This window comes from Schistocerca nitens, chromosome 4, assembly GCF_023898315.1.
Source record: "Schistocerca nitens isolate TAMUIC-IGC-003100 chromosome 4, iqSchNite1.1, whole genome shotgun sequence".
Taxonomy (NCBI): domain Eukaryota; kingdom Metazoa; phylum Arthropoda; class Insecta; order Orthoptera; family Acrididae; genus Schistocerca; species Schistocerca nitens.
The window spans coordinates 403,980,172-403,994,471 of NC_064617.1; the positions used below are offsets into that span (position 1 = coordinate 403,980,172).

Genomic DNA, 14,300 nt, shown 5'->3' on the forward strand with positions numbered 1-14,300 from the left:
ACTTCCGATGTTATCCACAAGGTTGTTTGTGTATATTATGAACAGCAACAGTCCTACGACACTCCCCTGCGGCACACCTGAAATCACTCTTACTTCGGAAGACTTCTCTCCATTGAGAATGACATGCTGCGTTCTCTAACTACTATGGGACCTGTGGTAGTAATGGATTACTCCTTGACATGTGGACTAAGTGTACAATATGGCGGTCTACCTGTATCCCAGACGATCTGGTTGTGGGGAAGATGTAGTTTCAATTGTAAATACGTATCTTAAATGAAATTTCATCAGAACTGGGGGATGCGATCTCTTGTAAGTCACCTTTGAATAATATGAAAGCCTACTATACGTGATGATTTATTTGTTTATCTGTAGCGGAAGGTGCCCCAGTAGTGGACAATTAAGCCTTTTTGAACTCTGTTGGAATAGTCTGAACGAAACTTTGTAAATGTACGATATTAATCAAAAAATAACCCAAAACTTCAATATCGCTAATTAAATTTAGAAAACGTGGTTGAAGTGATATGCTGTAACCAGATGTTCCTAACGCCGGTCACACTGTAAAAGAAACAGACTGAAAATGTGAATACAAAGAAAAAATGTAATGTAACAGTAACATCGATGGTGATACAGGCTTTCAAAATAACAAGTAACTGATCTCCTCTGTTCTTAGAAAGCCAATAACCGTGCATACATTAAAGAAAATTCTTAACGCATTTTCCTGAAAAATTAAAAAATGAACCGCTAAGCCATAAAACTACGATTAAATATTTAGTTTTAGTTACAGGCAAAAAGAGACGTCTAAATGGTTAAGATTTTGAATTAGATCGTCTTCCAATCTGTCAGTGAAAATGTTTTTAATTATGCCATATGAAGGTAACATCGTTATACATAAAAACTTTCAAGGGCGCTTGGCGACGGTAAAGTAGCCTACTGTTTCCCTGAAGGCGAACTTTCCGGCTAGTACACCATCGACAGCTTTTTTCGTTGTCTCCACCAATTTTGATTTCCTTGAAACGGCCATTGCGATAATAACGCCGCGAAAAGGAAAGCTTCAGTATGTATAACTTTTTCTCTGTGCTGTGTGGGGCACAAACATTTGTCAGAGGCATGGGCAAATGTGATGGGTTTAAAAATTACTTACTGCTGTTCGATTACAGGTAAGGTTCCTTAACAAAGGACTCCTTATTCTTAATCTATGCCATTGTAACCAACATTATAATAAAGTTAGTATTTAGAGGTGATGCACGTAGAGAGGAAAGAAAGAAAACTTTACCTATATTAAACAATCGAAACGCAATTTAATGGTTCAAATGGCTCTAAGCACTATGGAACTTAACACCTGAGGTCATCTGTCCCCTAGAACGTAGAACTACTTAAACCTAACTAACCTAAGGACGTCACACACATCCATGCCCGAGGCAGGATTCGAACCTGCGACCGTAGCAGCAGCGAGGTTCCGGACTGAAGCGCCTAGAACCGCTCGGCCACAGGAACCGGCCCCACCTACGGGTAAAACGTGCCAGCGGCTCTCGTTGGTGCTACAAACCGAAGGCAATGGATCAGTGGGGTTTGATCAGACGCACAGGATGCCTCACAGACGTATGCGCGAATCGTACCGTCAAATCAGAAAGCTTGAAAGAGGCCGCATTTTCGCTTGAGAGAATGTGATGCATCCATCCGCGGGAAATTGCTGCTCGTGTGGGACGAAGTGTTCCAGCAGTGCCAAGGATATATGCTGAATGAATCACGGAAGGCTGTGGAACACTAGAAGATGGGTCAGGTCGCACCACCCGGACATCCTCCAGAGAAGATCGATACTATTAATCTGAGTATCAGTTGTATAGTATACTAGCAAGTCCAATCAGCTTAATAAAAAGTAGTGTAATCTTTCCCTGGGATATCCTTTATACATCAATAAATAATAGTCTGCAGTCCTTTCAATAAAGGAAGTAAACGCTAACTAAAATTAATTGTAAGATAAATAATTAGTCTTCCCTTTTAGGTTGTCAGCAACTCCGTGTAAAGCTCTCTCTATTTTCTAGTCCATGGTAAGTTGGCATGTTACATTGAAACTGATTTGGGTAATATACCAGATTGTCTCCAGAGCCACATTCTGCAACGACTGACCATGGACCGCCGCTAATTACCAAATCTCGTAAAAAGAGATGTTCCAATGATGAAATTAAAACTCGTGAAACCAAAATTGTCTCACCCTGTACAAGACTGTTAATTCCTCATGATAATCTCCAGAATGAATTATGAAGTACTTCGTTTCAATTCGGACATATAAAACGAGCAACAGCAGAGAGTTAATCCCACTGATCGGTTAGCGCTCAAGATTGCTACAGCAATGAGTCTATATTCTCCGAAGTGCGAAAATTCCATACCTTAAATCGCGATATATTATAATGCAGTGTGGGTGGAGAATACAGATGCATAGTTCGTCGATATACACTCCTGGAAATTGAAATAAGAACACCGTGAATTCATTGTCCCAGGAAGGGGAAACTTTATTGACACATTCCTGGGGTCAGATACATCACATGATCACACTGACAGAACCACAGGCACATAGACACAGGCAACAGAGCATGCACAATGTCGGCACTAGTACAGTGTATATCCACCTTTCGCAGCAATGCAGGCTGCTATTCTCCCATGGAGACGATCGTAGAGATGCTGGATGTAGTCCTGTAGAACGGCTTGCCATGCCATTTCCACCTGGCGCCTCAGTTGGACCAGCGTTCGTGCTGGACGTGCAGACCGCGTGAGACGACGCTTCATCCAGTCCCAAACATGCTCAATGGGGGACAGATCCGGAGATCTTGCTGGCCAGGGTAGTTGACTTACACCTTCTAGAGCACGTTGGGTGGCACGGGATACATGCGGACGTGCATTGTCCTGTTGGAACAGCAAGTTCCCTTGCCGGTCTAGGAATGGTAGAACGATGGGTTCGATGACGGTTTGGATGTACCGTGCACTATTCAGTGTCCCCTCGACGATCACCAGTGGTGTACGGCCAGTGTAGGAGATCGCTCCCCACACCATGATGCCGGGTGTTGGCCCTGTGTGCCTCGGTCGTATGCAGTCCTGATTGTGGCGCTCACCTGCACGGCGCCAAACACGCATACGACCATCATTGGCACCAAGGCAGAAGCGACTCTCATCGCTGAAGACGACACGTCTCCATTCGTCCCTCCATTCACGCCTGTCGCGACACCACTGGAGGCGGGCTGCACGATGTTGGGGCGTGAGCGGAAGACGGCCTAACGGTGTGCGGGACCGTAGCCCAGCTTCATGGAGACGGTTGCGAATGGTCCTCGCCGATACCCCAGGAGCAACAGTGTCCCTAATTTGCTGGGAAGTGGCGGTGCGGTCCCCTACGGCACTGCGTAGGATCCTACGGTCTTGGCGTGCATCCGTGCGTCGCTGCGGTCCGGTCCCAGGTCGACGGGCACGTGCACCTTCCGCCGACCACTGGCGACAACATCGATGTACTGTGGAGACCTCACGCCCCACGTGTTGAGCAATTCGGCGGTACGTCCACCCGGCCTCCCGCATGCCCACTATACGCCCTCGCTCAAAGTCCGTCAACTGCACATACGGTTCACGTCCACGCTGTCGCGGCATGCTACCAGTGTTAAAGACTGCGATGGAGCTCCGTATGCCACGGCAAACTGGCTGACACTGACGGCGGCGGTGCACAAATGCTGCGCAGCTAGCGCCATTCGACGGCCAACACCGCGGTTCCTGGTGTGTCCGCTGTGCCGTGCGTGTGATCATTGCTTGTACAGCCCTCTCGCAGTGTCCGGAGCAAGTATGGTGGGTCTGACACACCGGTGTCAATGTGTTCTTTTTTCCATTTCCAGGAGTGTAGATCTCGTCTGTTTTGAAAGCTGTACAATCTATTGACGTAATAGCGGTTGACGGCTTGTAACAGCTACTGCAAATCTGCGACCATAAAAAGACACACCTGTAAATTGCCTGTTCTATTATTTCTCGACATATTTTCCATTCGTTCTGAAATTTAGTGTAAGCTTGATTCGACATTTTTCAGTTCACGAAACACGTTATACAAACTCTGAATAACAAAACATTATCAATTCCTAATTTTGTACTGTCTGTGCTATACACGATATTCTGCAGAGGAGCACAAATATTCTCGGATGGGAGATCTCACTCGCTTTCATCATATCGAAACTAGAAGAATGCAGGCTGTCACATTATAAAATCCGTTAAATGTACACAACGCACAATGGCACTGCACGACAGATCCTCGTCTTCCTTGGGTCTGGCGCAAGAGTGGAACAGTGTAACCCATCGTACATTATCAGGGGTGACAGTCCATCGCCGTTTATTACGGCATGGGCTTCATGCGCATCGTCCATTTCTCAGCCTACCTTTGACGGATGGTGTATGGAACGACGTCACTGAGGACAAGAATGGCATCAGACAATATTTTCGAATGAATCTTGGTTCTGTTTATTAGAAAATAATGGCCGTATTTTGGTTCGGCGTAGACAGGGTGAGCGGCATCAAAGAGACTGCATTCGACCAAGATATACAACGCAGACTAAAGACCTTAGAGTACTATTGAGGACAACCACAAATTACGGCTGATGCATGTCCAGGGCACTGCGACCAGTGCGACTTACATGAAAAGAATTCTGCGACCCGTAACCGTACCCTCTGTACACAACATCCCACAAGCCATTTTCCAACAAGACAACGTACGATGACCTATTGCTGCGTAACACGTGCCTTCTTGGTGTCACAGGATGTCAGCCTTTTGCCCTAGCACGCCAGATCACCAGAACATGTATGGCATATGGTGAAACGGCATGACCAAATGTCAACCGCCACAGCTGAAGTTTGGAACCAGGTAAATGGAACAAGTTATGATGGCCCATGGCGGATCCTGTGCCTGCTAGGCAGCATGACACTTGCTGAATCGAGGTGACTGAAATGGTAATCATTTCTGCAGAACATGCTAATGTACAGGTCCTGTGAATATGAACTTCCTATCTCTAGTCGTTCTAGTTGCTCTGTATTTTCTGAAGAGTGTGCAGCTCCCCAGCGGATCCACACGTGCTCGATGGGTTTTAAATAGGGGAAACGGTCAGGCCAGTCGATTCGCCGAATATGCTTTGGTTCCATAAGCTCCTCTATCTGCGCTGTTCAGTGCGGTCGCATTGTCATCCATAATAACGAACTCAAAGTCGAAAGCACCCATGGAAAGGTACACATGGGGAAGAAGCGCATCGTCAGAACAACGTTGACCGGTGAGAGTAAAATGTTAAAAGATTTGGAATCAGTACGTCCATGCCTCAGCAGACCATAGCAACTGCATCAACAAAACGATGACCGAGCGAGGTGGCGCAGTGGTTAGCATACTCGACTCGTATTCGGGAGGATGACGGTTCAATACCGCGTCCGGCCATCCTAATTTAGGTTTTCCGTGATTTCCCTAAATCCCCTCAGGCAAATGCCAGGATGGTTCCTTTGAAAGGGCAGGGCCGACTCCCTTCCCAATCCTTTCCTATCCGATGAGACCGATCACCTCGGAGTTTGGTCTCCTCCCCCCCCCAAATCAACCCAACCGAACCAAAACGATGACGTTCGGTAATGTTCCTAGGTGCGTCACGTGCTCCCACCTCTCGCTGTATGAGTTCGTACAGAATCACTACTCAGACTGAATCTGCTCTCATCCGAGACGAGCCCTCGAACGTAATCTTAATTTGTCACTCTCTAAGCTCTTGGCATCATCGCAAACGAAGTGAATTTGCCAACGAAACGCACCGCACTGTTTCTCAGGCAAGGAGACCGCATCCCCACAGGCGCCGTGCAACTGCGGAGCGCGAGAAGACGTGCCTTTCAGTCCTGTTACATCTAGTTACAACTGCATCTGCAGTTAGACGTGACTCTCTTCGTGCCTGTTGTACAGTTTGAAACTTCCCCTTTGAATGTAAAGAAAGACTGTGCTGGTAAACTTCTACGTTATTTGATACTGAAACAGCTGAGTAAAACTGAACGTACTCAGACAGTTTTCTCTTTACTTATTATGATCATTACTTAACTGACACACAATATTTTAGCCAACGCAATCGGACTATTAATAATCGCTACTAAAGAATAACCCTGACTAACAATAACCTATACTTCATGATTCACTTACCTCACTAAAATCTTTTAGCCAACGTAATCGGACTATTAATAATCCCTACTAAAGAATAACCCTGACGAACAATAACCTATACTTCATGATTCACTTACCTCACTAATATCTTCGTTACTCGAACTCCTTGAATACAGCGAGCGCCAATTCTGCCAGGTAAATAAAAGATTCTAACTACTGATAGGTATATAGTTAGCAAATGAATGATGTTGATAGAGAACAAACAATGTATTTACCTTAACAGTGTTCTAAGGTCATATATATATATATATATATATATATATATATATATATATATATATATATATATATTCGTGACATTCAGCTTAAGAAATCTCCTTTTTCTGACGGACACTCGTCCAGATCGTCCGCTCAAATAAACATCTCAAAACTCTGGCATTTCTCTCCGTACATCCACCATTGCTGGCGGCTCACCTCCAACTGCCCAACGCTACGCGCTGTTCACATCCAACTGCCCAACACTACACTAACAAATAATCTAATAATGAGTCCAACCAGCCACAGACTGCACACAGCGCAGTCAGTGATTTAAATACAGAGCGATACGTGGCGTCAGCAACATAAAAGCCTAAACAACCTACTTACAAGTTTAGCCATCATCTGATGCTGTAGCGGAGCGTGGTCGATCGTCTCCTCTCCTTGGGGCAGTAATGTCTGTGGTTCTTAATGCTCCCAATGTAAATGAAACAATGCTGTAAGCAACCCAAATTCTTGCGCTACACTCGTCCTATTTCGTCTTTCATCCAGTTTCCCGATGATTCCCCCGTGCGACTTCATCTAAATGTGGTCTCCGGGCTATGTTATAATGAAAACATCGCCATAGTGCGCCGGAACTGGTTGCTGATTGACACAGACTGTCTTCTCCCTTTCCTTCAACTGCCTCGTGTTGCAGGAAAGCCTCATTTGCCTCTATAGGCTCAGTGACCTCACGCCATGTGGCGTCCAGCTATCTATACATGACTGTCAACATGCTTCCACATTTTAATTCCTTTCCAACTATTAGTTAATATGTTACGTTACTTCATCCATCTAGTCCTTAAATTTCGCTTAGCATTGTAGTTTCGTCACCACCAAAGCGTCCAAAATTCCTTTGAAACTTTTCTCCACAGCACAAGTAACTACCAAAGTTCAGTTACCAGTGGATTTCTTACCAGAGTGAAGGACAAAAGTGGAGCTGTGCGAGAAACAAAGAGCAACTGTGTTCATCTACAACTTGTAAATTCGTAAACAAAACAACTGGTCTGACCCTGGGGCTTCTCCACTACTGCGCAAGTTCCCCTATACGTGGTAAAATCGATGACTTGCTCAACATGCGCCGAGTAAATTGTGTATGACAGTATAGTTTTGTTACAACTTGGGCACACACACGCACACACACACACATTGCGACAAATAAGCAATAAGTTTACTGTAAAGTTCCCCTTTGAAAACGCGGTTACTTTTCGAATATAGAAAATAACCCTCGGGTGCCAAATGAGGAAAACAGAGTGGGTATTCGAGTACGCAGATCCATTTTGCTGATAAATGCTGTTTTATAAGTGCCACTTTCATGGAGAAGAGTCAAACTCTTACTTTAGAGCAGATGTGTGTCGATACTACACATGCGAGCAAAGTGGCATTGCATAACTCCTAAGTAGTGCTTTCCGGTCACTGTTGTGCCCTCCGGAAGAAATTAACGATGAATCATTCCAGAAACGTAGCAAAAAAAAATCACGATTGTTTGATACGTGTTTTCTGCAACCTGTTTTTCCTCTGTGACGATGTACCACGCCATTCCATTCTCAGCCGTTTTGTCTCTGGGTCGAACTGAAAACACCAAACTTCATTCCCATTTACAATTTGTTTGAACAGATTAGAGTCCTCGTCAGCTGCGGCGATGGAACTGATGCAATATGCCGTTCATGCTCTGTTACTTTGTCAATAAATGTGGCAGGAACTGGGAACAAATCTTTCTCTAAAATGGACATACTCATTCCTTACTGACATCAAGTTCACTACAAGCATTCTGGCATTAGTCTTGAACTGACAACAGTTTCTTCGGATTTTCCAACGTTTCCACCCACCCGACCAGACGCAGGACGTCCGACGGATGGTTCACCTTCCAAGGATCCATTCGTGTACGCTGACAACCAGCGGAACACTTGTGAACGATTAAGACACTCATCCCTGTAAACACGTAGCACGTCTTCGTAAATTTATGATGCAGTTTGTCATAATTTGCACTAAAATTTTGTCACGACTCTGTGAGCCATGCAGCTTACCTGTTGGTCGCCGCTACTAGTATGAAGTTACTGTAACGGCAGCTGTGCCTGCGATGGCTAAATAGTCGACACGATCAAAACTCTTGCGTGCTCATCACCATCTAGCGGATGAAATGGCAACTACATTTGACGTCTTTCTTGGAAGTTTTCCTGGAAAGATTATTTATTTGGCTTACTGTGCACTATATATACGAGGGTTGGACCTTTAATAATGACAACTATTTATTTACAGCTCGTACCAAATTGATACGTGTTTCAAAGTTTTACTGACCATCAAAGTAGTCACTAGCATTGTGTAAAACCCGTTGCCAGCGATGTGGAAGTCGTAGGATACTCTTAGCAGTGTCAGTTGTGTGTCAGTTGGAGCGGCGCGGACTATTGCCCGACGAATTTGTAGCAGTTCTGGACGAATGCCGTGAAGTGTTTCCTTCAGTTTAGAAATCGAGTTGAACTCACGAGGGCTTAAGTCAGGGGAGTGCAGCTTGTGGTACAGCACTTAGCAGCCCCATCAGTCAAACAAATCAGTAACAGCTTATACTGTAAGTACTTGAGCACTGTCCTACTAAATGATGGTCAGGTCCTGCAGGAAATGTCATCATTTCTGTCTCTATGCTGTTCATTCTTGGAACACAACCTACGACCAGCTTAGAGACAGAAGTGATGACACTTTCAACAGGACCTGACCATCATTTTGCAAGACATTGCTCAAGCACGTACAGTGCAAGCTGTTACTGACTTGTGTGATTGATGGGACTGTGAAGTGCTATACCACCTACTGCCCTCCCCTGCCTTAAGCCCTCGTGATTTCAACTCGATTTCTAAACTGAAGGAAACACTTCACAGCATTCACTTCAGAACTGCTACAAATTCGTCGGGCAATAATCCTCGCCGCTCGAATTGTCACACAAATGGCACTGCTAAGAGACAGAAGTGATGACACTTTCAACAGGACCTGACCATCATTTTGCAAGACATTGCTCAAGCACGTACAGTGCAAGCTGTTACTGGCTTGTGTGATTGATGGGGCTGTGAAGTGCTATACCACCTACTGCCCTCCCCTGCCTTAAGCCCTCGTGATTTCAACTCGATTTCTAAACTGAAGGAAACACTTCACAGCATTCACTTCAGAACTGCTACAAATTCGTCGGGCAATAATCCTCGCCGCTCGAACTGTCACACAAATGGCACTGCTAAGAGTATCCTCCGACTTCCACATCGCTTGCACCGGGTTATACAGAATGCTGGCCACTAATTTGAAGGTCAGTAAGACATTGAAACACGTATGTATTTTGTACGAGCTGTAAATAAATAGAATGAGATTTTCACTCTGCAGCGGAGTGTGCGCTGATATGAAACTTCCTGGCAGATTAAAACTGTGGGCCCGACCGAGACTCGAACTCGGGACCTTTGCCTTTCGCGGGCAAGTGCTCTACCATCTGAACCACCGAAGCACGACTCACGCCCGGTACTCACAGCTTTACTTCTGCCAGTATCTCGTCTCCTACCTTCCAAACTTAACAGAAGCTCTTCTGCGAAGGTAGGAGACGAGATACTGGCAGAAGTAAAGCTGTGAGTACTGGGCGCGAGTCGTGCTTCGGTAGCTCAGATGGTAGAGCACTTGCCCGCGAAAGGCAAAGGTCCCGAGTTCGAGTCTCGGTCGGGCACACAGTTTTAATCTGCCAGGAAGTTTTGTAAATAAATAGTTGCCACTGTTGAAGTTCCGACTCTCGTGTGAGGGAGGAGGTAGTGATATTAATGTGTGAGAGTAAGACGAGTTTGTGCGGACAGTGTGCGCAGGAAGAGCGGCGCAGCGATGCAGCTGCGCGCGGACAGCGACAACGGCAGCATGCTGCGCGAGCTGGAGTGCCTGCTGGGTGGCGCCGGCGCTGGAGACGCGGCCGTAGACGGGCCGCGGTGTGCGCGCTCCTGGGACCGCCTGCTCTGCTGGCCGGACACCGAGCCGGCCACGCTCGCCACCCAGCCCTGCTTCTCCGAGCTCAACGGCATCCCCTACGACACCACCCGTAAGTCATACAAGAAACGCTGCACCAACTCACTCACACGGTCCCTCTCTGTTTTTATGACTCATCAGTCTGCTGACTGGTTTGACGCTGCCCGCCACGAATTTCGCTTCTGTACGAACCCTTTAATCTCACACCCACACCTCCACATGTCAGACACTCAGATCGGTGACAAACGTATGTCGACAGAGCATCAATCAAACTACCGATTTAGTTCGTGCTGTGTGCTGTGTGCAGTAGACCGTATGTATACGATAATTAAAAGTAACGCCAGAGGTACGAAGCACAGGAAAAGCGCAACTGTAGTGGCTGTATTGTAGATCTTGCATCGGCGGGAAGGTAGATTGTTAACTGTTTACTCGTGAGACTGTTGTATGGGAGAAGATTCTGCTGACAAGTAAAAGGACTTCTCGAGGTTAGTAGCAATGTTGTTTGAACGTTATGTGCTTGTTATTGATCTTATTCTTTTGTTTATTATTAATTATTGGTATTACTATTACCTCCCCACGTGTGACGAAATTGTTTCTTTATTTTTCTGTTCTGATTGTATATTCTGTGAAACTACAATTGTGCTCTGTAGGTTCATACTTTCAAAGAAACTAAGCGAAAGCATACTGACAGGAGAGCGTTGCTGAAAACTGCAAACAATAGTTTTACATGTCGTAAAGGTTGCCCTCTATAAAACTTTCACACACGATACAGTAAAAAGTTGTCATTTGGGCTTGAACCCAGGACGCTCGGTATTAGGATACAACGCTCTACCATCTTCGCCACGGAAGCAAGAAGTATTATTTACTCACAGTTACGCTCTTTACGTATTCCGTATTTACGGTGTTACTTTGAATCAACGTTTACGCCCGATCTGCTGGATGACAACACATAGTACGAACTAAATCGGAGTTTAGGTTGATACTCTGTCGACATACAACGTTTGGTACCCATCTGAGTTTCTGATATCTGGAGGTTTGGGTGTCAGACTAAAACTTGTAACCCACGACCGCCTTCCCGTATATTTTAACTGGTGTTGCATCACCCAGTCCCTTCTTCTTGTCAATATTTTCCATATATTCCTTTCCTCGTCGATTCTCTGGAGAATCTCCTCATTCCTTACTTTCTCAGTTGACCTAATTTTCGACATTCTTCTGTAGCATCACACCTCAAATACTTTAATTGTCTTGCGTTCCGGTTTTCCTGTTGCCCATGTTTCGCTAACGTACAGTGCTGTGCTTCAAACGTATTCTCAGAAATTTCTTCCTCAAATTAAGACCTGTATTTTATGTGTCTAGATGTGTCTTGGCCAGGAATGTTATTTATGACTCTGGCAATCTGCTTTTTATCTTCTCCTTGCTCCCTCCGTCATAGGTTTTTTAGCTGCTTTGGCAGCAGAAATCCGTCACTTCATCTACGTCATAATCCCCAAATCTGATGTTATGTTTCTCGATATTCTCAACCGAGCTACTTTTCATTACTTTCAACTTTCTTTGATTTACTCTCTGTTCATATTCTGTACCCATTAGGTTGTTCATTACATTCTACACATCCTGTAATTCTTCTTCACCTTCCCTGAGGATAACAATATCTGCAGCGATTATTATCATTGATATCATTCCACCCTGAATTTCAATCATGCGCTTGAATCTTTCTGTTATTTCCATCTCTGCTTCTTCGTTGTATAGTTTGAACAGTAGGGCTTTCACTAAAAAAAGAGTAACACCAGGTGGCCGAATTCTCTGGAAGGGGGTATCCTGCAACATGTGTCACATGCACATTTAATTTAATTTGTGAAGCTCTTTCTCTTGAATGAATCTTCCAACTTTTCTGAAATTGTGATCGTTTGTTTGTCTGTAAATGTACATCACATATACTGATTTCCGTACCCCGTCCAATTCAGGTAATTCCTTCGCAAGGCATTTCTTGTTCCTTTTTTGTTTGTTAGTACATATTGCCAGGTTCCTTCTAGTGCCTATTGTACCTGGGGTATGACGAGTTGGCAAGATGAAATAGATGGGGGTTGCTTGTGAATATGGTCTAAGTTGCCACAATTGTGGCATCGGGGAACTACTAAGTAATCCCTCACATTGATGACATGAAAGGCCTTATAATCTGCCCATAGTGGTGAGCCTGCGCCACATTTTCCAGAGACTCCGGCAACGTGATGTACGACATCTCGTTCCCGATGTTCTGCTTTAAAGCGCAGCTTAAACTCGTTTTCGAATGTTTCCAGGTTCATGTCCTCAAAATTCTGTTGAGAGATAGTTTCGTAAATGTCATTTTCTTTTTTAGTGTGACTGGTATATGTTAAAGGATTACCAAAGGGTTCCGCTTCCTGGGCGGTTCGCACTTCATTGCTTTGTTTAATTTTGAATTACTTAAGATTTTATTCCGATCTTCCCCCGTGGTGATATCCACTATAACTACATCCTTTGTTGCCTCTACTTTCTTTATTTTGATTTTGTCTTTTGCAGTGGTTGTAAAAATCTCCTCCACGTTTTTGATGTCTTCACTGGCCGGGGGTCTCAAGAAGACCGCCGTATCCGGTGTTTTCGATACTTTAGCGATTGTTTCTTTCGTGTTGTGTGTCTGGGTAGCTGCTTGTACGGCCACTTCAACCGATGTTTTTATTTGTTGCCAACGCAGCCGCTCGTTCTCTTTCTGTAAATCCTCCACTCGCCCCTCGAGCTTCGAACTAGCGATGGCTCAGGCGGCGAGTTCAGTTTTGATTGCCATAACTGTGCCTGACTAATTTTGCCGTTCTTAACACTAGAATCTAGTATTTTATTAATTCTAGTACGCCTTTCAATAACAGTTTCCTCATTCTGTGCCAGGCCCTCTTCTGAGGTAGGAACGGTAAGCATCGAAGACCTCGAAATCGCACTCGTGTCAAACGCCTCTTTATCAGTCATTCTCATTCTGAAGTGTAGACGAGTGAAAATATGGCAGCCCGTCTCTTGCTCTGGACCGGCTCCTCTGGCATGGGGGGAGGGGGGGGGGCAGAGGGGAATTCCTGAGCTGCCGGGTTCAGCACGCTGTCGCCAACCTACAGGACCCCTTCGGTGGCCCCGTCATCGATGATTTCACTCAGCGCTCCTGGGCAAGTACACCCGCACTCCTGAGAAGCGGATGCATTTCTCGCCCTTCCCCACCTACTAGCCCGAGCTTCCACCTCTCAGCCAAGCACTCCTTCCTACTCAGGTGGTGGGCCGGTCACCCAGTCGTTCAGTGGCTGGACCCATCTAATCTGGCCCAGGCAATGTTACCACCCCCTGGGTTTGGCGGATCCCGCCCCGGTTACCCACAGGCGCGGCGAAGCATCCTTGCCGAGATTCAAAGCCGACAAACGATGTCGCCGGCATGCAGGGCACCTGGTGTACAGTGCTCTGCGCTAGGAGGGAAGGGAGCAGCAGCCGCACAGCAAAGAGAACTCGCACCTAGGGTGAGCAACACCCTCCAGCCTAGCAGCGCTGCTCAACCCTCCCCCCCCCCCCCCAAGGGACAGATCTTCGGTCCCTGGACACAGCCCCCCCTGTGGCACGCACTCTTCGCTTTCGCATCGGGTTGGGTCGCAGCTCTTGCAAGGCAACATCCGGGGGCCCGGGAAACGCCGTGCTTAACTACTGGCACCAGGGGAAGGTGGAAAGAGCCACTTGGGAAGGGGAGGCTGTATGTGACGCATAAGTCTCTCATGTTAGGCCTGTCACCGGCACGCACGACCAAGAAGCGATACGCCCTGGTGCAGGATTCCGTGCCTTACGGCGGACCGGCGGCGGGCGAGCCAGCACACACGCTCAACTCATCCGACCTCACGCCATGTATTTTACTGCA

General features: G+C 46.0%; 1 protein-coding gene across 1 annotated transcript in view; it reads left to right on the top strand.

Annotated features, from left to right (window-relative positions):
• LOC126252343 (diuretic hormone receptor-like) overlaps positions 1-14,300 on the top strand; it is a 263,050-nt gene that overhangs the window by 39,836 nt on the left and 208,914 nt on the right. Inside the window, exon 2 of the mRNA XM_049953232.1 lies at positions 10,246-10,481. Within this exon, the coding sequence (XP_049809189.1) occupies positions 10,246-10,481 (236 nt within the window). The remainder of the gene's footprint in view (positions 1-10,245; positions 10,482-14,300) is intronic.